The sequence below is a fragment of the Psammomys obesus genome, unplaced genomic scaffold (assembly GCF_907164565.1).
Source record: "Psammomys obesus unplaced genomic scaffold, mPsaObe1.curated_primary_1811, whole genome shotgun sequence".
In the NCBI taxonomy this organism is placed as follows: domain Eukaryota; kingdom Metazoa; phylum Chordata; class Mammalia; order Rodentia; family Muridae; genus Psammomys; species Psammomys obesus.
The window spans coordinates 5,827,803-5,853,759 of NW_026596125.1; the positions used below are offsets into that span (position 1 = coordinate 5,827,803).

The 25,957-nt window shown below is 46.9% G+C and overlaps 2 protein-coding genes across 4 annotated transcripts in view; one reads left to right on the forward strand and one right to left on the reverse strand.

The window, feature by feature from the left end:
- The window catches only part of Armh3 (armadillo like helical domain containing 3), a 176,170-nt gene extending 161,524 nt beyond the window's left edge, over nt 1-14,646 (reverse strand). The window contains exon 1 of one of the 3 annotated variants that reach the window (XM_055591672.1): nt 14,627-14,646. The gene's annotated coding sequence lies outside the window, so the exon portion shown is untranslated. Of the gene's footprint in view, nt 1-11,460; nt 11,627-14,626 lie in introns of those variants that run through there. The other 2 variants (XM_055591670.1, XM_055591671.1) reach the window with 2 other exon arrangements.
- A 129-nt stretch (nt 14,647-14,775) lies between these two features.
- Nucleotides 14,776-17,458, forward strand: Hps6 (HPS6 biogenesis of lysosomal organelles complex 2 subunit 3). Its single transcript, XM_055591762.1, has one exon. It carries the CDS (start codon nt 14,929-14,931, stop codon nt 17,329-17,331), a length of 2,403 nt encoding a protein of 800 aa, XP_055447737.1. The 5' UTR covers nt 14,776-14,928; the 3' UTR covers nt 17,332-17,458.
- Nucleotides 17,459-25,957: the final 8,499 nt, after the last annotated feature.

A 25,957-nucleotide genomic window follows, 5' to 3' on the forward strand; every position in this document is an offset into this window, starting at 1 on the left:
GGCACCAAAGATACAGCAGAGAACAGAACGAAAAAGATACATAAGGACAGAATTTTCATCCTAGAAGAAAAACAAGCTGAGAAAACTGCAAGTGCCCTGAAGACAAATCACCTAAGGGGACTACGTTAGGGTACTAAAGTAGGTCTCAGAGACAAAGTGACCCTAGGCTTAGATAACAGAAAGAAACCTCCTGAACCTTTTCGGAAAAAGTGTTAAGCATGGAGGGAAAGTTGGGTGCAAAAGACCTCAAGGTCTGAACATATTAACATATTCAGACAGAAACACTCGATTCCCGAGATTAGAGTGCACCCTTTTGAAAAGTTTCTGTAAAGTTTATTCAAGAGGTTATTTTATGTTTCTAAGCTGTTTGGGTTTGTTTTGTTTTATGGACAGCCCTGTACATTACAGGCAAGTGCTCTAACACTGAGATATATTCCCAGCCCTTGCTCTTCAAATATATAAAGAGAAATCAAAAGATGGAAAGATGGCTCAGAAGGAAAAGGTGCTTTCTGCCACGCCTGACAACCTGCGTTTGATCACTGGGATCCACATAGTGGATGAGGAGAACCCACGGATTGCTCAGCCTGTTCACTTATACCACCTAGGACCACCTGCCCAAGGGCAGCACAGCCCACAGTGGACTGGGCCTTTGCACATCAATCATCAATCAAGAAAATGACCTACAGACTCACATACAGGCCAATCTGATAGAGGCATTTTCTCAGTTGAAGTCCCCTCTTCTCAGATGATCCTAGCTTGTGTCAAGTTGAAAACAAGGAAAAAAAAAAAAAAAAAAAAAAAGAGACTAACCAGCTCACTGCTACTATGCTAATTGAACAAATTTAGTTCTCCGAGCATAATTATCCACCAAAACCTGATTATAAATGGAAAGACACTTGTCTTAGTTAGGGTTACTATGGCTGTGATGAAACACCATGACCAAAAGCAAGTTGAAGAGGAAAGGGTTTATATGACTTACACTTCCAGATCACAGTCCATCATTGAAGGAAATCAGGACAGGAACTCAAGCAGAACAGAAACCTGGAGGCAGGAGCTGATGGAGAGGCAGCCATGGAGGAGGGCTACTTACTGGCTTATTTGGCCTGCTTTCTTATAAATACCAGGACCACCAGCCCAAGGATGGCACCACCCACAATGGCTGGGTCCTCCCAGATGAATCACTAATTAAGAAAATGTCCTGCAGCTGGGTGTGGTAGTGCAGGCCTTTGATCACAGCACTCAGAAGGCAGAGGCAGATGGATCTCTGTGAGCTTGAGGCCAGCCTGGTCTGAGTTCCAAGCAGAGCAGCCAGGGCTATACAAAGAGAGACCGTGTCTTGAAAAAAGAAAGAAAGAAAATGCCCTACAACTAGATCTTATAGAGGCATTTCCTCAACTGAGGTTCCATCCTTTCAGATAACTCTAGTTTGTGTCAAGGTCACATAAAACTATCCAGCACAACACTGTAAACCAAGAAGTGTTGGAATAATCTCTTGTGTACTATGTAAAGGTTTTCCTTGTATTATTCAAATGCATTCTGTATAGGCAGAGACTTGAGAACAGGCCAGACTTTGATATTGTTATTCTTACTGTTATTTTGTAAACAATAAACACCCCTCCAACACCTTCTGATTGGTATAATAAAGAGCTAAATGTCATATAGCAAGGGCAGGAGAGCATAGGCGGAACTTCAGGCAGAGATAGGAACTCTGGGAAAGAATCAAGTGTGAGAGATTCATCAGCCAGATGCAGAGAAAGAAACAAGTGCCAGGACTAAGAGAATGAGAGGTAACAAGCCACAGGGCAGAACACAGATTAGTATGCAGGGGTTAATTTAAGTTATAAGACCTAGTTAGGAACAAGCCTAAGCTAAGGCCAAGCTTTCATTATTAATAAAAAGTCTGTGTGATTATTTGGGAGATGGCAGTCCAAAAAGTCCCATTATCATTGACGTACCTTACATAGGACATGTAATTCAAACTTGGGCAGAGTCAGACTATAAAGAAGAGAAAGATGAAATAGGGAACAATTCAGGTATGGGTCTAAAGGTATGTTTAATACTACAGAGCTGTGATTACCTGATTCAGATTCTCCTAGGATACCTCCTAACTATGTAGACTCCTAACCCTTCCCACCACTGAATCAGACTTTTCAGGATATAGACTAGGAGTCCACATTTTTATTTGTTGAGATAGGGTCTCTCGGGATGGAGAGATGGCTCAGAGGTTAAGAGCACTGGCTGCTTTTTCCAAAGGTCCTGAGTTCAATTCCCAGCAACCACATGGTGGCTCACAACCATCTAAAATGAGATCTGGTGCTGCTGAAAATGCAGACAGAACACTGTATACATAATAAATAAAACCTTAAGAAACAAACAAACGAGATAGGGTCTATCTGCCTATCCACAGCTAGAGGCAGGGGTCCTACATTTTTAACAATCATTCCCGGTCAATGGTTCCTAACTAACCCCACAAGACACTTGTCAATGTCTAAAGATATTTTTTCGTTGTTCTAACCAGATGTACCAATGGAATCTACCAGGTAGAGGCCATGGGCATTGCTAAGCATTCTACAATGCAAAGTAACCTCCTCCAACAAGAAAGTACCCACCCCAATATGCCAACAAGACAAGGTTAACTAACCTCCAGGAATTCTAAAGCTTGAGAATCTTTCATCTAAAATAAGTTTCATGGCACATGCTTGTAATCCCAGTATTAATGAGGTGGTGGCAAGAAAATCAAGAGTTCGAAGTCATCCTCAGCTACATGAGTTTGAGCACCTGTACTCCTGTTGGAAGTTGAACAGCCAGGCAATGTAAACGTCACATTCAGCAACCTGTATCAAATCAACCTTAATGACTGGCATCCACACCCGCACACATGGGTATATGTACACAAAACACGAGGTGTTACAGTGTATCTATAATCGCAATATTCAAGAGGCTGAAACAGGAAGGTCTCTGCCAGATCAATACCAGCCTGAGCCACTTGTCAAGACCCTGCCTCAAAATACAAAGAAACAAACAAACAAATAAATAAAAGAAAAATAACACATTCATAAAGAGACTTCTAACCTAGCTCTCCTAAAAGTTGCCTGCCTGGTTACTACAGATAAAAGGGTTTTTGTTTTTTAGGCAGAGCCAGGAGTATAGCAGCCTTTGCCTGGTTACACTCCATTCCAGAGAGGCCCTAGATTCTATTCCTAACTAACACTGAAGAAAAAAAATCTTTAGTTATCTGCTTCCTATACCCTTCTGGAAGACGCACCACACATATCACCAAGAAAATGTAGGCTTTTCTACCTCAGCACTCAACTTTTCCTTTTCAAGCTACCTTCCCATCTGAGAGCCTAAGGGCTTGGCTTATGTCACATGACTCCTTGGCACAGGTTCTCTTACTAGCACAGACAACATGTTCCCCACTTCCCACCCAAAGACTGGTAAACAAGTATGGAGCCCCTTCTGTTTTACTCCATCTCTACTGCTATTCACAGCACGCTGTAACCAAATGAGCTAACCAGCCAGTTACCTGCAGTTACTCCACGTCCTTCACAATGAAAACAGAGTAGACCTGCATTCTGTTTGTTTGTTAGGGTGGTTTTGGGTTTGGAGTTTCTTTTTAGGATGGGATGTGGGGCTGAGACAGGGTTTCTCTGTGTAGCCCTGGCTATCCTGGAACTCACTCTGTAGACCAAACTGTCCTCAACTCAGAGAGATCCCCCTGCCTCTGCCTCCTCAGTGCTGGGTTTAAAGGCATGTTGTCACCACTGCCCAGTTCAGGCTTGCGTACTTGAAGCTATCTCCCTGAACCCCTTCACTGAGACAGGACAGAAACCCCTTTCATTCTATCAGTGTTCTTCTTTTAGTTCCTGGATGTGGAATTCTTCTGTCACTCCTCATCTTCAGAGCACTGCTTCTGTTTTGTGGGAGGTGATATACACTAACACACTGAGAACCACTGAGAACTTACTATTCACTTGGCACTATTCTCCGTGCTTTAAATACTCTGCATTTATTCTTTACAATAATCAGATAAAACAAGTCCTTCTGTCATAACTTTGTGTGAATTTTACTTTGCCCAAAATGACACAGCTGGCAAACGGTAAAGACACTGAATGTTCCTCTCTGGTGTCATCTGCTTATTAGAGTCAGGAGATGGCGCAGCAAGTAAAAGCCCCTGACAACCTGAGTGGATCCCCAGCATACATGGGGTGAGGGAGAACTGACTCCCACCAGTTGTCTTCTGACCTCCACATGTACACTTACAGCATGAATGCATCCATAGACAGGAACACATACGAACATAATACATAAAATATGCATAATTCAATATATTTTAAAAGAATAGACGTCTTGTGAGTATGGAAAATCAAGTGCTAGGAATATTAAATTCCTGAAAAGCAGACTGAGTGAGTTACAACTCTAGGGAGGGAGTAGGCAGTGCTTACACTGAATTCAGGACTTTGAACATACACAAGCACTCTACAACCGAGCACGCATCTCTAGACCTTAAAGATATAAGTCCAAATTAAACGGGAAGATCAAAATCCCCACTTTGCATAAAAAGTCTACTAACTCAAGACAGCACTGGAAAAGCATCTCCACTTTCTATATTAGTACAGAAGCAGACTGATTAAGTCATGAGCCAATATATGGCAATGTCCAAATTTCATTTGTGCTACCAAAGTGCTTCCCTCAGACTGTGTTTAGTCTGTATTTAAAAGCAGAAGTAGGGAGAGCAAGAAGGCTCAGTGGGAAAAGGAGCCTACCGCCAAGCCTGATGACCTGAGCTCGATTTCAGGAACCCACACGGTAGGAAGAAAAACCAAACCCAGAAAGTTGTCCTCTGACCTCCACATGCATGCCAGGACACATGAGTATTCACACAAATAACATATAAAATAAAATAAATAAAAGCAGAAGTAGCCAGTGGTGCGCACATTTAATCCCAGCACTTGGGAAGTAGAGTCAAGTGGTTCTGAGTTCAAGACCAGCCTGGTCTACAGAGTGCGTTCTAAGACAGCCACAAGTGAAGTATCTTCAAGAAGTAAATTAGGGCTGTAGATTTAGCTCAGTGGTAAAGTGTTGTGCCCAAGACTCAGAAAGACAGGCAGGTAGGCAGGTAGGCAGGCAGACAGGTAGGCAGACAGGCAGGCAGACAGGCAGATAGGTAGGCAGACAGGTAGGTAGAGAGGCAGGCAGGCAGGCAGGCAATCATACATATACACACATATATACACATACACACACATAGACACACACTCCAGTCTCCATCACACTTACTAAACTGTCTAGTTTCACAAACTAACAACACAAATAAAGAGGTGTAAATATAAACTGGGTATTAATCCCAGCACTTGGGAGACAGAGGCAGGCAGATTTCTGAGTTCCAAGTCAGCCAGGGCTATGAAGAGAAACCTTGGCTCCAAAAACAAAAATAGGACATTTATATAAACATAACAACCTCAGAATCCCTTTCAAATTAATTTACACAAGAAGTAATGCTGGCCTTCATAAAATCTGTCTCAAAGGGCTGGAGAGGTGGCTCAGAGGTTAAGAGCATTGTCTGCTCTTCCAAAGGTCCTGAGTTCAATTCCCAGCAACCACATGGTGGCTCACAACCATCTACAATGAGATCCAGTGCCCTCTTCTGGAGTGCAGGCACACATGCAGGCATAACATTGTATATATAATAAATAAATCTTTAAAAAAAAAATCTGTCTCAAAAAAAAAAAAAAGAAAAGAAAAAGAAAAAAGACACCTATCCTTTCAAAAGGAAGAACAAGCTCCAAATTGACAATATTCCAGGAAATTCTGATTGAGAGCTATGCTTTCTTGCCATCTCACATAATTAATATCATGCTCAAACTCTCAACGTCCTCAAACAATACAATGTTATTCTTCTCATTTCCTTTCTGTTGAACAGTATAAGTTCATGAGTAGCAACCACCTAGAGATAAAATAAAATGAGGATGCAGCTTAGTGGAAACTGCACACATGAGGCCCCGGTCTATCTCTAACACTGAGGGGGAAAAATGAAAGAAAGTGAATAGTACAAAAGAGACTACCATATCTTAAAGGAAATCCAAAATTAACTGCAATCTTAAAAGACAACTGAGTTCTTGCAAGTTTAAGAATATTCATTAAGACCTTGTAAAGATCCAGCCATGTTGGCAAAAGCCTTTAATCCCAGCACTCAGAAAGCAAAGGCAGACAAGTTCAAGGCTAGCCTGGTCTACACAAGTTCCAGGAGAACCAGTGCTACAATGAGAAACCCTCAAAAAAAAAAAAAAATCTTCTAAGGGTAGGCATAGTTGTACGCTATAAAAGTAGAAACATGAGGATCACAAGTCTAGGGCTGGAGAAATGTGTTAAGAGCACATTGTTCTTGCAGAGGACCCAAGTTCAAGTCTCAGCACCCCCATCAGGTACCTCACAACTGCCTGGAGCTCCAGAGTCAAGGAGCTGACACCTCTCTCACCTCCTTTGGCACAGACACACATACATACACATAAATAAAAGGGGGGGAGGGTTCAAGGTCTATATCCTCAGGTAACAAATTTGACAAGCAATCTAGGTTACATGAGACCCTGCTTCAAAAAACAAAATTTTAAAGGTGAAGGTAGCTGGAGAGATGGCTCAATATCATGAGAATCTGAGTTCAAATCCTCTGAACTCACATAAAAAGCTGGGTGAAGCTACACATATACCTATAACCCAGTACCCTGAAGGACAAAGTCAGAAGGGTCATGGAGACTCCCTGGCTGCTAATCTAGCTCCAGATTCAGTGAAAGACCCCTGTATCAAGAGACTAGGGCAGAATGACAGAGAACACAGCATCCTCTTCTGGCCTCCATAATATGTGCATAAATGCACATCCACAATAATAAATAAATGAAGTGAACTTACAGAGGAGGGTCTAAGAGAACAGCTCTGATGACGAAGTGCTTGACTTGCAAGAACGAGGTTATACAGAACCTACATCAGAAGAACAAACACTGGGCTTTAGTTTCACTTCTAATCCCAGAGTGAGGAAGGCAGAGACAGGGGAATCCCAAGGCCCATCAGGCCAGTTCCAGGCCAGTCTTATAAAAATAAATAAACAAGCCAGGTGGTAGCACACATCATTAGAGCCAGCACTCAGAGACAGAGGCAGCTGCATCTAAGTTTGAGGCCATCCTGGTCTACAGCGTAAGTCCCAAGACAGCCAGGGCTACACAGAGAAACTCTCTTTTAAAAAAAAAAAAAAACAAAACACGGGAAGGGAGGAAGGAGGAAGACACCACGATGGGTTAGTGTGGAGAAGAAACTACGTGGGCTGAGAGGAAAGACTCCAATAATGGCGTGAAAAAAAAAAAAAAAAGATGAAGAATACAAGCAAGTACCATGGGATTATGGATGGAAGATCCTCTGTTGATGTGGAGAAGGCCCCACATCAGGAAACATCTCTCAGTCTCCAGTTCGCTTTGGGGTCTTTACAGGGATTGCCCTTCCTTACCTACAGTGCTTAGAATCGCCTAGGAGACAATGTCTGGAAGGGATTTGCTAGAAAAGCTTCATTGGAGAAGGAAGACCTATCCTGGAAGAGCAGCTCCATTTCATGGTCTGGGATCTTGATCTAACTCAGAAGGAAAAAGTGAATGCAGCTCTGGTGTTCATCCCTCTCTGCTTCCTGACTGTGGACACCATATAACCATCTCCTTCATGCTTCAGCTTCCACAGCTGAGCCGCTCCTGCCAGCATGCCTTCCCCAGTATAATGGCCTGTGCCTTTAAACTGCAAACCCAAATAAGTCCTTCTCTCTTTAGGTTGATTTTGTCACGTATCTTACCAACATAAAGGAAAAAGTAACCAATATATAGTCTGTATATGTTTAAACACATATGCATATCCACATACATGTGTACTATACAATATATACACACAGAGAAGAGAAAAAATTAAAATAAAGCATTAAAGAATGGGTATTCAAAAAAACAAAACAAACAAAAAACAGATAGACTTTATACTAACAGAAGCACAGTATAAGACAAAAGATAACAAAACATTACAAAAAGATGATCTCTGCCTTGAGAGCCCACTATTAGGTTAAAAAAAAAAAAGGAAACTAGGCACACTTTTAAACCTGTGCCACTTAGAAGGTAGAAGCAGGAGGATCTCTGTGCGTTTGAGACTTGCCTAGTCTACATAGTGAGTTCCAGGCCACTAAGACTGGAGACCCTATCTCAAAAAAAAAAAAAAGAGCTACACATATTGTTCTTAATATTTTCCCATCAATATTCTTCCCACATATGCCTGCTTCACTCACAGCTACTGCCACCTTCTTTAGCTCACCAAACTCCTTAGTTGCAGCTACCTACTGACACCTACCACCCTGTATGTCACATAAGCCAACTTGACCTCAATACAGCAGTCACAACTAATTTTTTTCCATAACCACATAACCTTTAAAAGTCTGCTCTGTTCAGGAAAATAGTGGTAAAGCATTTGCCCATTATAAACAAAGCCTTGAGTTTGAATAACAGAACAGGAAAAAAAATGTTCTTTTTCTGTATTCTAAAATACAGACTTCTAGTCATATCCATATCCTAAATGAGGTCTCATTCAGCCCATTCCTGAAACCTTAGTCCACTCTCTTCCTAGTCATATTTCAGCTATCTCAGAACTATTTCTAAAATTCATTCTGTTCTTGTCCTTACCACAGCCAAGTTATTCTAATTCTTACTCAACTGTAACAACTCTAGTCTTGCCTCTCACTATCTATTTTTTTAATCTTCACCCAGTCACTCTCTAAAAAATTGTCAGGGCGCAGCTGTTAAGAATACTGAGTACCCAGCTGGGCAATGGTGGTACACAACATCAATCCCAGCACTCAGAAAGCAGAGGCAAAAGCAGAGGCAGGTATATCTTTGTAAGGTTGAAGCCAGCCTTGATCTACAGACTGAGTTCCAGGACAGCCAGGGCTACACAGAAAAACCCTGTCTGTAAAAATAAAATTGATTAGTTAAATAAAAGGTCCTCTTGCAGAGGACAATGGCTCAACTCCTAGTACCGACATGGCAGCTCACAGCCATCTGCAGCTCCTACAGGGGATGTACAGGAGATCTGATGCCCTCTTCTGGCCTATGTAGACACCAGGCACACATGAGGTACACAGACAAAAAGCAGCATACATACACATGAAATAATAAATTAGGTTTTTTAAAAATTTCAGTGGCTGGGCTGGAGAAATGGCTCAGCAGTTAAGAGCACTGGCTGTTCTTCCAAACATCCTGAGTTCAATTCCCAGCAACCACATGGTGGCTCATAATCATCTATAATGAGATCTGGTGCCCTCTTCTGGCATGCACACAAAATACTGTATAAATAAATAATAAATAAATATTTAAAAAAATTTTCCCCAGTGGCTTCCCTGCCCTCTTTTCAACCTCACCTCCAGACAATTGCCCAACATACATCTTTTTTTTTGGGTGGCTTTCTGATCCCACATAAACAGCATGTTGTTGCTTTCCCCCTTCACTTTGCACCATGCCTCTGCAAAGGCTGTTCTCTCCAGCTCAAAAGCCTTATTGTGCAAGCTCCTACTTAACCTTCAACACATAGCCCAAATATATCTTCCCTACAAAGATCTCCTGACTTTCTGGAGCAATGGCAGTCTTCCCTTCATCCTGTACAAATGCCTTTACACAGACACGTAACACATCCACACACCTAGAGAACTTGTCCAAGTACGTCTCTCTGACTGGTGTTCTTTAAAAACGAGTCTAGGCTAAGTGTGGGTTTAAGTCAGGGCTCAGTAGTGTATGCTGTATCAACTTGTTATCTGGTCATACTTTCCAAATTTTATGGATTCCTAAACTGCTGTGTGAAACCCCAAATTCTGGATTGGTTTTGTTGTTTTAAGATTTTATTACTTATTTTATGAATATGAGTGCTCTTTCTGAATGTACACTTGCATGTCAGAAAAGGGCATCAAACCCCAGTGTAGATAGTTGTGAGCCACCATGCGGTTGCTGGGAATTGATCTCAGGACCTCTGGAAGAGCAGACCACTCTCTTAACTGCTGAACCATCTCTCCACCCCTTTGCTGTTATTTTTTAATGAATGTGTGTGTGTCTCTGTGTTCAAGAGTGCAGCTGCCCTCAGAAGCCAGTTACAGGTGCCTTTGAGCCATGACCAATTGTGGGAGCTGGGAAGCATCATGGGAGCAAGAAACCACATTTGGGTCTTCTGAAAGAGCAGTAAGTGCTCTTAACCTCCGAGCCATCTCTCCATCCCAAACACTGGGTCTCTGGGTTGTTTTCTAGCGTTTGTTTTCATTTTTGGTGTTTTGGGGGACTAAGGCTTGCCTTGAACTCAATGTGCATCTCAGACTGGCCTCAAATTCTCAACAGTCCTCCCGTTTAAACCTCCTAAGTGCTAAGATTATATTAAACATGACAAGGTACAATGACTGTCATAAATAAGCACACACTAAAGGGGCTTGCTGATTAAGAAAAAAATGAAAACTCCCTTTACAGTCCTAACAGGAGTTATCAAACCCCTTGTTAAATGTGATATCCTGAAAGCTTTCACATGGAAATGACCATGTCGTAATATACCAGAGATAATTCCAAGTAACTCAGGGCTAATTCAAGTGCAGGAGACAAGCCTAGCGTAGCGGGGTACAATGAAATCACAGCCTTTTGGAGGGAGAGCCAGAGGATCAGTACAAGTTCGAGGTTAGCCCGAGCTACCTAGCTAGTTCTGAACTGGCCAGGGGAGGCAGGGCTAGAGGTGGATCTAACACAAACCATGTTTACACACCATGCTTGCCCTATTTTACAAGAAAAATGCACTTAAGTTTAAAACTTTTACTGGAAAGAAGAGTTGGGGAGGTTCCGACAGTCCAGGAACATTTTATTAGGACATGGCTCGAAGCATTCACTGTCCCATTCGCCAGGGACAGCACTCTTCCATTTCCCCAATGGCTGCCCTCTTCCTCGCCACGCCCGCCAGGGAAGCGGCGGGTTTCCCGGCTTGCACCCCCTCGTCCCGTGAAAGCGCAGTGGGTTGTCAACTCTGCGAAAAGTGGGTGCTCAAGATCGAAGAGCGCAGGACCCGGCCCTTCCCGGACATGCTCAGCACTTTGCAAGGACTGGCTCAGCATTCCGCCACGAGCGGACCGGGTCGGGGTCAGCCCCGCGCCGGGGTCAAAGGTCAGCGCCTCGCCCGCCCGAGGCCCCGGCGGGACCTCTGAGGGGCAGGACCAGGCCGCTAGCGGGCGTCCGGAAGCAGCCGGGAGCACTCTGCGGTCCCAGGCCCGACCCTCCCGCCGCAAGCAGCCCCGGCTGCCGCAGCCCTCCCTCCGCCCTGTCACCCCCGAGTCCCCGCGGCTGACGCAGGCCCCGCCTCCAGGGCCGCCTCCGCTCCAGGCCTAGCAGGGCGGACCCTTGGGGACCCGGTCGGGCCCGCGCCGCTTACCGAGCCCCCGGCCCCTCTTCCAGCACCCTAGCCGCTCGCAGACCTGCTCGCTCCCGACTCCGGCGACGCCGCCACTGCTCGGGAATCACGGGCGCGCTCCCGACCTTCCCGACCCTTTTCCCTAGTCCGCCGCGCACCGCCAGGTCCTAAAATCCTCCTCGCCTCAGGTTCGTCCACGCCCGCTTCCTGAAGCAGCTCAGACCACGATTCCCAGCAAGCATCGCAAAGACTACAACTCCCAAAAGACATCGCGAACCAAATAGACTTTCTCCTAAGGCCACTGACTTTAAATGAGCTTTAGCAGGTTTTTTGTTTTTGTTTTGGAAATAGGGAAGGTTCTGAACTCAGCAGTTCTTTCTAGAAAAAAAAATGCATCCTCTGAAAAACACTGGCAGAGATTGGAAAAATTTATGTTGTGAAATGTTTGTTGCAATTTTTTTTTTTTTTTGAAACACACTTTCACTATGTAGCCTTGGCTGGTCTGTAACCACTGAGCCATCTCTCCAGCCCCAAAAATAAACTTTTTAAAACAAAACAAAAACCAAGGCTAGAGAGATGTCTCAGTAGTTAACAGCACTTGCTGCTGAGTTCCGGAGGACCTGAAATCCATTTTCAGCTGCCCTTATCACATGTCTGACATCCACCTGTAATCCCAGCTGCAGGGGATGTGCTGTCCTCTTCTGGCCTCATTGAGCAACTACATATATATGGCTTACACACACACACACACACACACACACACACACACACACACGTAAATGTAGGGTTTTTTTTAAGATTTATTTATTTATTATGTATATAGTTTTCTGCCTGCATGTGTGCCTGCATACCAGAAGAGGCCACCAGATCTCATTGTAGATGCTTGTGAGCCACCACGTGGTTGCTGGGAATTGAACTCAGGACCTTTGGAAGAGCAGCCAGTGCTCTTAACCTCTGAGCCGTCTCTCTAGCCCATAAATGTAGTTTTTATTTCCTCAGACGAGGGCATAAGATGAGAGCTGTACCCAAGCCTTACGAACACATGGCTTGGGCTGAGCCCAGAGAGTTTCTATCTAACTATCCCTCAGCCTGGGCCTGAAAGCATCTAGTCTCCACACAATCTAATCTTCTGCGAGCCCAGACCTTGAAGGCTTCAGATTCCAGCCTCTGTCTACTAACCTAGGTCTAGAATGTTTTTAGCCTCCAAGACTTACTGCTGAATAAGATCACCCTTTCTAATTCTTTCTGAACGATGGCTGGCTGATGCACCTTAGCTGTTCTGGCTCAAAAGTTCTCACTAAGCTACTGATTTAAATGGGCTTCTCTCCACTTCTTACTGAAATTTTCTTCCTCTGAACTGCATGAACTGAGCTCTCAGCTGCACTCAACTGAACTGCACCAAACTGCATCAAACTGCACTGTTCCTGTACTCTACCCTACCCTCTCTGGGCTGCTCTTAAATAGCTTCTCTTGTTTGGGGGATGGTTTGTGCACCCTGTATTTAGATGCTGAATTCTGTGCCCCCAAATCTGGTTGCAATGTGATGTGGGCATTGTCATTTCTATGAAGAACCTCAATGCTGTATAAAAAGTTGTTCTCCATCATCTCTGATTGGTTGATAAAGAAGCTGATCCGCCTATATATGGGCAAAAGAGGACAGGAGCCAGGGCTTCCATCTGAGTGAGGATGGGGTCTCAGGTAGGAGACTGAAGAAGAGAGAGGAAAGGAGGAGGTCACCATGAGGCCTTTGCCATGAGTACAAAGATGGAGCAGGAGCAGCCAAGGCAAAACTACAATGACAAGTAACACAGAGTACATGGCTCAGAAGGAGCCAGGCTAGTATAGACAGGCTAGAGTAGATCAGTATCTGCCTGGCTGAGGTGTTTTAAAGCTTATTAATAAATCTAATAGGTCTCTGTGTCATTGTTTGGGAGCCAGAAGGGGTAATAGAGAAAACCCTACATTTAGTCAACATTCTCTTTCCTGTCTGTTCTTATGAGAGTTGGGCATATCTTACCTCTGACTCATTCTGTCAGATCTTTCCCTGATTCATCACTTTGTCTGCCCCTCAATTGGGCATCATTGTTTAGGATTAAGGGTGTGTATTAAATTCCAGCCACAGGTATTAAAGGTGTGTCAAGTGTATATTCTAGCCAGAGGGATTAAGGCTATATATTCCAGCCAGATCACATAGGCCCAGGTCTTTACATTTTATCCCTTGCCAGAGTAGCCATGTTGCTGTAATAAAATTCCTTTACACACACTTACATACACATTTCTATTTTGGTGTGTGTTGTATGCTGTGTGGCTAGCTGCCTGTAGAAGCCTAAAGAGAGTGTCTAATTTCCTGTGGCTGGAGTTGCAGGCAGTTGTGAGTTGCCTGATGTGGGTACTGGGGACCAAACTTGGGGCCCCCTAGAACAGAAAGTGCTCTTGATGGCTGAATCACCTCTCCCAACCCCCAACATAAAACTGAATCCTATCTTAAAGGATGACACACACACACCCCAAAAAAGCACGGAACCTTACATATAAATCCTATCAGATTAACAGGGCATGACATTTCATGCACAGATGGGAGCAACAGTTTATAATACCAGCATTTGGGAAGCGGAGGCAAGGGGGGGGGGTGTTAATCCAGCAGTTGGTATTGGCTATACCAGCACTTGGCATCCTGGTTTGAGCCTGTAATCCTAATGTGGGAGGCAGAGGCAGAGGCAGGAGGATCCCTGGAGCTCATTGGCTGGCTAGCACAACCTGATGGGTGAGAGGTGCTAGTGAAAGAAATTGTCTCAGGATGATGTGGACAGATGACATCTGAGGAAAGACACTGTGGCTGACCTCTCGCCTCCACAGGTGCCCCACAGGAGTAAGCATATAAAGGGAGGAGATGCTATAATGAAATTCATTACTTTGTGTGCTAACTTAAAAATTTAAAATATGTATAAAGACCAGGAGTGTGGTGGTGAACTCACTTGAGAGGCAGGGACAGGCCAATCTCTGTGAGCGCATGGCCAGTCTGGTCTATGCAATGAGCGGAGCATTAACCTTACAGAGTTCCACATTTCCAGGAGGTTGAGGTTTGCCCTTTCCCTCGGGGATGATACAGTGTCTGTACTCAACCTTGATGAACAAATCAGGTAAAGAGCGAAGTTTAAAAAGACTGGACGCTTTGAGAGATCCTCACCGTGCCTAGGAACGTCAGTCCGAGGGCGGAGACCCTAGGGTGCTGCGAGGCTCCTCCCCCGGCGGTCTTCCCGCAGCTCCTCCCCCGACGTGCGGCTAGAGCGGGGCGTGCCCCGGAGCAATCCCGGACCTAGGCTGGCGGGCGGGGGCCGGGCGGAGTCGGCGATCAGGCCGGGGTTGGTTCACCTCATCCACCAGGGACGGAAGTGTCAGCCCTACACTCCCTCCGGCACTGCGGACCAGCGGCCTCGCCTCGCCCCACCGGGCGGTCGGGCCTTGGCGAGCTCCCGCGCCAGGGGCGTCATGAAGCGAGCAGGAACTCTACGCCTGCTTTCGGATTTGAGCAACTTCACCGGCGGGGCCCGACTCCGCGAGTTGTTGGCTGGGGACCCAGCTGTCCTAGTCCGCTGCAGCCCTGACGGCCGCCACCTGCTGCTGCTAAGACCCCCGGGGTCGCCCGCCCCGCAACTTGTCGTGGCTGCGCGTGGGCCGGGCCTGGCGCTGGAGCGTGCCTGGCCGGAGGGCCACCCCTCGCCGCTGGACGCCTTCTTCGTGCCATGGCTGGCGAGACCCGCGCTGATTCTGGTATGGGAAAGTGGCCTAGCGGAGGTGTGGGGCGCCGGGATGGAGCCTGGCTGGAGGATACTTCAGAGCACTGAGCTGTGTCCGCATGCTGAGGCCCGCGTGACGGCCGTGGCAGTAACCCGAGGCCGCCTGGTTTGGTGCGAGGAGCGTCAGCTTGGCGATGAGGACCAGCCAGGGAAGCCTTCTATGGCTTTCAGCCACTGTGTGTGCGCCAAGACCCTGGAGACCAGCGGGGAGGCTGGCACCAAACTAGGCTGCACGTACATCCTGCTGCACCACTGCCCCTCTTTTGGACTGATAGCCTCGCGCAGGGACCTCTTCCTGGTGCCCACTACCACCACCTGGCCTGGTGTGGCCCATGTTCTGCTCATCTGGAGCCCAAGCAAGGGCAAGGTGATAGTTGCTGCGCCATCTCTTGGTCTTTCGCACAGTAAAAGCCTGAATCCCAGACAAGGGGATACCTGGGACTTTCGGACCCTGCTTCGAGGACTTCCTGGGTTCCTGTCCCCCAGGGAGCCGTTGGCTGTGCACACTTGGGCCCCGTCTCCCCAGGGCTTGCTGTTGCTTGACTTGAAAGGTAAGGTGAGCCTAGTGCAGGGCCATGGTGGCACTCGGACTGTGGGAACCCTTCAGGAAGCGCCTGTAGGCCTAGAGGGGTCTGCGGCCCTGGGAACCTTTCATGGCACTTTAGCCTGTGTGCGGGGCTCCACCTTGGAACTACTGGACATGAGCAGTGGTCAGCTGTTGGAGAGGAAGGTCCTAAGTACAGACAGAGTACATCTGCTGGAGCCTCCAGCGCCTGGTGTGAAGAATGAGGAAGAGTTGGAGACCCGAGGAGCTCTCCGTTTGCTTTCAGCCTTGGGGCTCTTTTGTGTGGGTTGGGAACGGCCCCAAGGCCTTGAGCTGCCCTCAGACAAGGATCTGGTCTTTGAGGAGGCCTGTGAGTACTACCAGCGCCGCAGCCTGCGAGGTACCCAACTGACCCCGGAAGAACTGAGACACAACAGCATGTTTCGGGCACCTCAGGCCTTGGCCTCCATCCTCCAGGGCCACCTGCCCCCATCTGCACTGTTGACTATGCTGAGGGCTGAGCTTCGGGATTACCGGAGCTTGGAGCAGCTCAAGGCCCAGCTGGTGGCTGGGGACGATGAGGAGGCTGGCTGGACCGAGTTAGCAGAGCAGGAGGTGGCACGGCTGTTGAGAACCCAGCTGACCGGAGACCAGCTGGTCCAATTCAACACCATTTTCCAGGCCCTTCCTACAGCAGCTTGGAGTGCCACCCTCCAGGCCCTGCAGCTCCAGCCAGACAGGACTGGCAAGCTGAGGTCCCAGGCACCGCCCGACATATGGAAGAAGGTACTAAGGGGTCCAGCAGCTGGAAAGGAGCACCCTGGTGGAATGCTGCCCCCCTTTGAACTCCTGTGCCGGTGCCTATGCCAGCTGGAGCCTCAGTGGCTCCCCTCATTTGTGGAGCTGGCCCAGCAACAGGGTGGGCCAGGCTGGGGGGCTGAAAGCCCCAGTCTGCCCCTTTATCGCCGAGCCCTGGCGGTGCTAGGTGAGGAGGGGAAGAGACCTGAGGACCTAGAAGTCGAGCTGCTACTGGGCAGTGGGCGGCCCAAAGCTGTGCTGCAAGCTGTGAGGCAGCTCATAAGGAAGGAACTGTGGGAACGGGCTCTGGAGGCCGGGCTGGCCCTGGACTCCTCCAGCCCCCTACTTCGAAGTGAGATCTTTAAGCTGCTGCTGGCAGAGTTCGCCCAGCACCGCCGCCTTGATGCTCACCTCCCCCTCCTTTGCCGCCTGTGCCCACCAGAAGTGGCTCCAGACGAGCTCCTGCTTCTTCTGAGGACACATCTCCCAGATGACGTGGGAACCTCCTCCCCTTTCCCCGAGCCCGGGGCAGAGCCCCCTCTCACAGTGGGCTTGGTCAGAGCCCTGCTTGAACAGACTGGGGCTCAAGAACGGCCCTCTGGTCCAGTTCAAAGCACATATGAGGACATCCTGTGGGATCCAGGCACTCCACCCCCAACCCTTCCTCGGGAACCTATTACTACTCTGCAGGCATCAGACCACCCAGGACAGGAAGCCTGGGTGCCATCTGGACAGGGGCCCCTGTGCAACTGACATGGGAGTTCATTTGTAGAGCACAGAGATGGGGAAGGTCCTAGGGTTGGAGAGCACCAAGGTGGAGTTGGGCGTGCAATACTGTCTGTTGTGGACAATGTTTAATACATATGTAAATACAAATTCATTCACAGGCTTTTGTGTTCTTTTTGAACAGTTAAGGGTTGTAGCTTGTAGAGAGGATGATTGAATCTGGATCTCTTGCATAAAGCAGCCACTTCTGCTCATGAAAACAACAGTCATGACCGGTTTCCTACATACTAGGAAACCTGCTGATCTTAATAAAATCCCTCGTCCCTGGAGAGATGGCTCATAACCATCTATAATGACACCTGGTGCCTTCTTCATGGAATGTGGGCAGAATGAATGGCATATACAACTAATAAGTAAATATTAAAAAGAATTTTTTTTAGCCAGGCATGGTGGTGCACGTCTGTAATCCCAGCATTCAGGGAGGCAGAGGCAGGTGGATCTCTGTGAGTTCAAGGCCAGTCTGGTCTACAAAGCAAGTCCAGGACAGCCAAGGCTACCCAGAGAAACCCTGTCTCAAAAAAGAAAAAAAAAAAATCCCTTGTCCAATGTTTCTTATAAACCCACTGGGAAAGCATTACTGTATCTCCATTTTCTCGATGGAAGAAATAGCTGTCTAGGAAGATTAAATAGCTTGGCCAAGTATGCCAACTAAAACAGAGGCTTCACCATTCACAGCCCAGCAGCACCTGCCTGTCTGGGCCTGTCTGTACGTGCTCTTCACCCACGTCTGGCTTCTCCAGAACTGCAGGGAGAGAATTCCATGGAGCTCCAGCTTGCTTTTCCAGAGTCTCTTCTGCCCCTGAGTAGGAAGTGTGCTGGGCCCTGAGCCCATGCCTACTCCCCCGGGTTTCTTGAGCAGCCTCTGGTTTCTACAGACAGGAGAGCTGCCTGCAGAGCCCCAGACTAGTGAGGAGTCATTGCAGGACTGGGGACAAAGCTCTGGGGAGGTCTCATACTTCTCCTGACTCCCTAAGCCAAGAAATAGCTGTGGCAGCCAAGTTCTTGTGTTTCTGGATCCATTAACAGGATCCTGAGAAAGAGGCTGTGGCCTCTCTGCCTGCTTGTGGCTTAGGTTAGGACCCTGGTGCTGTCACTCCTCATCCCAGGTGGCAACTAAGTGGGTAAGAACTGTCACTCAATTCTGTCCTCAGAAAGAACCTGCGGCTTTGATCCTACTCTGCCTCACTCTAGGCCAAAATTAGACTTAGGCTCATAATGGTCTAGGGACAGTTGCTCAGCCTCTCAGTTCCTCAGAGCTGAGTCCAGCCCACAGTTGGTTGGCATTAGTTCCTCAGTCTCATGGAGATCCCAAGGCAGCTAGTTCATGTGCATGGCCTGCTTGCAGATACTTTCTTAACCTCGGTACAGTCTCAGGATTACACTTTGGTCTCATCCAAGGCTTTGAGGTTCATGTCCTGACCTTACAGCCAGGCTATCTGCCAACACCTAGAGTCAAGCTACTGGACTTGAAGCTGTTTTTCCTTTCCTAGTCTGGCAAAGGCTCCTCCTCTTAGTCTTGAGCTGGGCCCATCATGTCTTCTCCATGGGAAGCTGCTCCCTGCTCATAATCCTGTTGTTATATTTTTTTCAAGTCTTTGGGATTTGGCTTGGGCCTCCTCTGGTGCCTGGAAAAGAAGGACTTGTACTTGGTAGCCCTAGGGAACATAAAGAAAGGGGGCCAACTCTTTCCTTAGAGTTGTATGAGTTGAGGAAATTACTCAGAGCTACCCTTAGTAGGTTTCCATGTATGTGGCTTCCTGTGAGGGTAGTAGGCAGACTTAGATGTGAATTTTCCCCTTTGTTTCTTTTTGTTTTTGTGTTGTTTTGTTTGAGACAGGGTTTTTTTGTGTAGACCAGGCTGGCCTCAAACTCACAGATATCCTCTGCTTCCTGGGTGCTGGGATCAAAGGTGTGCGCCACCACCTGGCAAACTTTTGTGCACTTTTACAGGCTGGATACTTGGTTATATTCCCCTTTACTTCCTCCAGTGAGAACAATGCAAATGATCCCAAGATGCATTTCAAGACTCTGGAACTGCCAGAGGCGTGAATACAAATGGTAGAGTAAGAGAGAGGGCCCTCAAAGCATTGACCAGGAGCTTGTGGCTCAGGATGCAAGCTCTTAGCTACTGCTCCAGTGCCATGCCTGCCTGCTGCCGTACTCCCCACTGTGAGGGTCATGGACTTGAACCCTATGAAACTATGAGCCCCAAAGTAAATGCTTTCATTCATACATTGGTCCTGGTGTCTTATCACAGGAATAGAAAACTAACACACATCTGCTTTGGCATGGCTTCGTCCATGTGTCACCGGGACTATTACAATGGCTTTCAGTTGGTAGTTCTGTCTCCTTACATCTAATCTTGTTGCTTGTTTGTTTGAAATAGGGTCTCTCTACATAGCTCTGATTGCCCTGGAACTCACGATGTACACCAGGCTGGCCACAAATTCACAGAGATCTGTCTACCTCTGCCTCCTGAGTTCTGGAATTTAATGGTGTGTACCACCATACCTTACTCACCCAGAGAGTTAAACAAATTTGCTGGAGTTCCACCCGCTACTTTAATATTCAGTGTACAAACCAGAGTCCTGACAGGCATCTACCTTCTTCAAGCCTGGCCCTGCCTCTTCCCTTCCAGTATTCTTTCCAGGCATTCTTCTTTGATGTTCTGGATACCAAGTTATTTGTTCAGCTTCCTAACTGAAGATGAACAAATAGGAGGCTTGTCTTGAAGGCTGACACCATGGTCACCTGTAATTTTGTGACCTCATCACTGGGTGCATCTAACGGGTCCCTAGTAACAAGGGCTTTATCCCCATTTCTCCATAAGCCAGACTGGCCAACTGGTTGATCTAGACATAAAAACATAAGTAGGCCCAAGGAAAGGAATAGATGATCGGGCAGTGTTAGGGTCAGAGAAACCAGAATTATCTTGGGAAATGGGGAAGTAGAAGGAAAGAGTAGAACATATTGATACTACTCAGGGCTTCAAGACCCCAAGGTAGGGGAAGACAGGGGAGCCTGAGTCAGTGAAGACCCAAGAGAGATGGGCCTCAGAGTGAGTGGGAGTTGAAGGTTGAACTTGGAGGGCTGCAAGACTGATCCCATGTATTCAGTGGGGGTCCATGAGATAGCAGCCCTTAAGAAATATTCTACAAGGGCTGGAGAGATGGCTCAGTGGTTAAGAACACTGGCTGCTCTTCCAGACGGACCCAGGTTTGATTCCCAGTCAACCACATGGCAACTCGCAACTGAAATTCCAGCACCGGAGGATCCAACATCCTCATGTTGGCGTTACTTTTTAAAACTATATTATTTACGTTTCTTAATGCCTCTTTCTCCACCCCAGTCCCTTCCAACACCCCAACACCAGGTAGGAGAGAAAAAAAGTTAGTGGGGAGAGGGGACAGAGTTCTCTTTAGCTACTTCCTGCTGCTTAGGGTGGTCAGGTTCCTTTCGGAAAGTCCAATCCTAGTTTCAGGATATCTCCAATTTCTCATCAAATTGCATCAACAGTAGCCAGGAGCAGCAGGGGGGAACACCGGCAGCATTCTTCCTTAGAGCCCCCTTTCTTTCTCTTCCTTTCTTTCTTCCTTTCTTTCTCTTTCTTTCTTTCTTTCTCTTTCTCTTTCTCTCTCTCTCTCTCTCTCTCTGTCTCTCTCCTCAGGCTTTTATTCCCTTTCAGATTTCTCAGACTAAACTGTCTGCAGCTGGCAAAGAGCCCCTCTCACAGCCCACATGAGGCAAATAGTTTGCTGCTGTGGACAATCTAAATCAGTCCCATATCCCACACCTGGGATTGAAAACAAAAATACATCTACATATCATAAACCAAAACTTCCACCACACCCTCACACAGACATACGGGAAGCAAAATACCAATGCACATAAAATAAAAATAAATAAATCATTTTTTAAAAAGTTGGGCATGGTGGTGCATGCCTGTAATCTCAGCACTCCGAGAGGCAGAAGCAGGTAGACCTCTGTGAGTTCGAGGTCAGTCTGGTCTACAAAGTGAGCCCAGGACAGCCAAGGCTATACAGAGAAACCCTGTCTTCATAAACTACAACAACAAAAAGACAGACAGACAGACAGACATGTTCTACAATGCGCAGATGCGCCAGAGTTTGGTTCCTACTGACATAAGTGTTTAGAGAGAGAGAGAGAGAGAGTGGGGGCAGGGGCAGCTCTAGGCTGTCAGCTCCGTACGGAGTCATCCCAAATTTGTTATTCCTACTGGGATGGGCAGCAGCAAAGGCTTTTTTTTTTTTTTTTTTAATCTAATTGTCTTCTGATTCTCTCTCCTTTCCCTTTCAGATAGTCCTTGCTACACAGACAAGGATGACCTTGGACTTCCTGTCTCTAGGATTACAGGCTTGCTCCACCACACCCTGTTTCTGGCTTATTGAGACACTGTCTCAAGTGGCCAAGGTCAGCCTCAAACTTTCTTTGTATCTGAGACTCGGGCCTTAAACTAGTGGCCTGCCTGCCTGTTGGGATTTCATGCTTGCCTTTTTTTTTTTTTTTAATGTATACATTGTTCTATCTGCATGTACACCTGCATGCCAGAAGAGGGCACCAGATCTTATTATAGATGGTTGTGAGCCACCATTGTGGTTACTGGGAATTGAACTCAGGACCTTTAGGAAGAGCAGTCAGTGCTCTTAACCTCTGAGCCATCTCTCCAGCCCCTTGACTTTTGTTTTGTTCTAAATTTTTTTTTGTTTGTTTGTTTTGATTTTTGTGTGTTTCTGGGCACCCAGGTGAGTATAAGGAGGTCAGAGGGCAACTTGAACAACTTGCCAGAGTCGATGCTTTCCTTCCATTATGTTGGTTCTGGGAATCCAATTCCCAGTGTGAGGCTGGGTAGCTGCCTTACCTCATAAGCCAGTCCCCACTCCAACTCTTGGTGTTTGTTTTTGTTTTTGTTTTGTTTTGTTTTTCAAATATGTATTTAGTTTTGATTTTTCAATTTGGGGTTTCTCTGTGTAGCCCTGGCTGTCCTGGAACTCTCTCTATAGGCTAGGCTGGCCTTGAACCCAGAGATTCATCTACGTCTTCCTCCAGAATGCTGGGATTAAAGCCTGAGCCAGTACAGCTGGCTGTTTATTTTGTCTTATGTGTATGGGTATTTGACCTGCTTGTATGTATATGTGCCATGTCTATCTTGTACCTTTGGAGTCTGGATGAGAGCGACAGGTTCCTGAGAACTGGAGTTACAGGAGGTTATGAACTAGCCAACATGGTTTCTGGGGACTGAACCCAGGACCTCTGGAAGAGCAGAGAAAGCTCTTATCTGAGGACCCATTTCTCCAGTGCCATTTTTTCTTTCTTGCCATTTTTCAGTGGATATCTTAAAAGGTCAGTGTGTGTGTGTGTGTGTGCGCGCGCGCGTGTGTCTCACATGTTCGCAGGCGTCCTCTCTGGGGCCAAAGCAATGACTGGGATATCCTGGAGCTGGAGTTAGAATAGACTGTGAGCTGCTACATGGATATTAGAAACCCAGCTCAGGTTCTCTGCAGGAGCAGCAACATTCTTAGCCACTGATCTGTCTCATGCTTTGTAGCCCAAGATGGCCTGGAACTCACTCTGTAGTCCAAACTGGCTTCCAAACGGGGTCACTCCAGTCTCGGCACACCCAGAAGGAGCAGGACTTCTCCACAGCAAGGAGCTACCAAACAGGGCTTCAGCATCTTCTTAGACACTGGCTCCCCCTGGTGGGCATCTCTTGTCACTGCCCGCTTCACTCAAATGCGCAGAAGCAGGGACTTCGGAACCAAGGGAAGCCTTTAGAAGAGGTTGAAAATCAAGGTTCTACAGGCCAAGAGAAAACCCAAAAAGTAGAATCATGTCAAGAGAAAAAGGGTCCTGGAATTGAACCTGAGCCACCAGATTTCTCTTCGGAACTGAAGCCAGGAAGGGAGTTGACCTCACAGGTGTTTTTAAGAGGGCACAGTAAGTTCACATTTTCTATGAATTTAAAGTACAAGGATGAAAAAAATAAAATACAAGAATATCAGACTTTGTTTTGTAATAATTTTATGTACATTATTGTGGATGTGTCAATCCCCTGAATTGGGGTGCACACAGTTGTGAGCCACCATGTGGTTGCTGGGAATTGAACCCAGGATCTACTGGAAAAGCAGCCAGTGCTCTTAACCACTGAGCTATCTCTCCAGCCCCAAGCTTTATTTTAAAAATTAATATAGTCTCACTTTTATACACAAAATTAGAAATAGAGGTGGACCTGCTTCTAGTAAAACAACAAAACCTTTAGAAGTGGTCACAGCACGGTGGTAATCCCAGAACTTTGGAGGCAGAGGCAGGAGGATCAGCATTTCCGGGTTGTCCTTGGTAAAAAGCAAGTTCAAGGTCATCCTGGGCTACATGAGACCCTGTCTCAAAAGACTGTTAAGTTCGGAAAAGCCACTGTATCTTGGCCCTCCCTGCAGTTCTGGCAGAGAAGGCTGTCCTCTTTCATAGGTTTTGCAGCCATCCTATTTCAGGGGGACGTGGAGTCTTTGTCTTGTTTTGTTTTTCAAGACAGGGTTTCTCTATGTAGCCCTGGCTGTTCTGGAACTCATTCTATACACCAGGCTGGCCTCAAACTCAAGAGATCCCCCAGAATAAAGCAGAAATAATACATCTTGAGAAGGCTACCTATAAAGACTCCACGTCAGCCAGGCAGTGATGCGCTGCTTTAATCCCAGCACTGAAGATGTATTATTTCTGCTTTGTTCTGGGGGAAAATGGGGAGCATTGCCCCCATTTCTGACAGCCGTGGTCAGAATCTAGGAACAGCCTGGAACCTCAGATTGGAGGGGTAGGTCTTTCTCAAAAAGGTGGGCAGTCCCTGCTGAGGAGCTGGGAAGTCTGGAGAGCTGGGGAAAGGAACAGAAGACTGAGGGGAAGCTGTTGGGACCCAGAGATCTCATCTCCAGGCCAAAGCTGGGGTCCCAACCTGAGAGCTGTTCTTGGGGGGGGGGGTTCAGACAACCACCACTGCTCACCGCTGGTGGTATGGCTCCCCATCCTCCGCTCCTCCAGAGTCACAGGATTTATGCCAAACCTAGGGGTGGTGGATGGCTACATGAATAACCATTTCCCACCCCTAACAAAGCGCTCAGACCCTGGGAAGGGTCCTATTGTTGAAGAAAGGAAAGACACTATGTGGGCTTTGCTGCACTGAAAGAGCAGAGAAGGCTGGCAGGGCTGAACTGATGAAACTGGACGGTCAGGAGGTAAGAGGACAGTCAGGTGTGGCAGCTCGCCTCAATCTTAGGAGGGACACAGAAGCACCCCTGGGGTCTGGGACCAGCCTGACTTGCATCGCCAATTCCAAGCCACCCTGAGCTGCAGAAAAATGTGGGCTAGGTTTCCTCAATCTGTGGCTTCTCTCCTACAATGATAGTACCTTTTTTTTTTTTTTTTTTTTGAGACAGGGTTTCTCTGTGTAGCCCTGTTGGCGTACTTTTAAAAACTATCTTATTTACATTTCTCATACCTCCTCCTCCCTTCTCCACCCCAGTCCCTTCCAAAACCCCAACACAAGGTAGGAGACCAAGGTTAGTAGGGAGAGAAGAGGTAGTTCTCTTTCACGGCTGGTTAGGATCCTTGGGGCAAATCCGATCTTCCTTTCAGATCTTCAAGTTCTTCTGGTCAAACTGCTGCAACAGCAACCAGGAACAGCAGGAGGCAACACCAGCGTTCTTCCTCGGAGCCCCCTCCCCCAACACTCTGAGCTCTGGCCTTTATTCCTTCTCCTCAAAATTAAACTATCTGCAGCTGGCAAGGAGCCCCTCGCAGAGTCTGCACAAGGCAAACAGTCTGCTGCTGTGGACAATCTGAATCAGCCCCACATCCCACACCTGGGATTAAAACAAAAACATGTTTACAGAACAGAACTGAGGTGTTTTTTTTTTAAGACTCCAAAACTTTCCTCTACACCTGTCTGTCCTGAAACTCACTCTGTAGACCAGACTGGCCATGAATTCAGAGATCTGCCTACCTCTAACCTTCCAAGTGTTGAGACAAAAATGTGTGTGTACCATCACTGCTCGGCTTTTTGTTTTTATTTGTTTATTTTTTAAGACAGGTGTTTTTGCCTGGCACGGTGGCACACGCCTGTAATCCCAGCACTCTGGGAGGCAGAGGCACGCAGATCTCTGTGAGTTTGAGGCCAGCTACAAAGCAAGTCCAGGACAGCCAAGGCTACACAGAAAAAACCTGTCTCAAAAAAAAAGAAAAGAAAAAAGGTGCTTTTATGTACCTCAGGGTGCTGCTGTCTTCAAACTCTTTATCCTCCTGTCTCTACTTTCCAAAAGCTAAGATTATAGGTTAAGGCCATCACACCCAGCAAAAAAAGAATAACAATAGAAAGCATTCTCGTCATTTTATTTATTTATTTATTTATTTATTTATTTTTATGTGCATCGGCCTGCGTGTATGTCAGTGTGAGGGTGTCAGATCTTGGAGTTACAGATAGTTGTGACTATGTTCAATTCCTGCGGGTGCTGGAATTGAACCCAGGTCCTTTAGAAGAGTGCTCAGTTGCTCTTACCCACTGAGCCATCTCTCCACCCCCGCTTTGTCT

Excerpts from the sequence above, each read along its gene's own strand:
- Hps6 (XM_055591762.1), top strand. The coding sequence starts at position 14,929 with ATGAAGCGAGCAGGAACTCTACGCCTGCTTTCGGATTTGAGCAACTTC.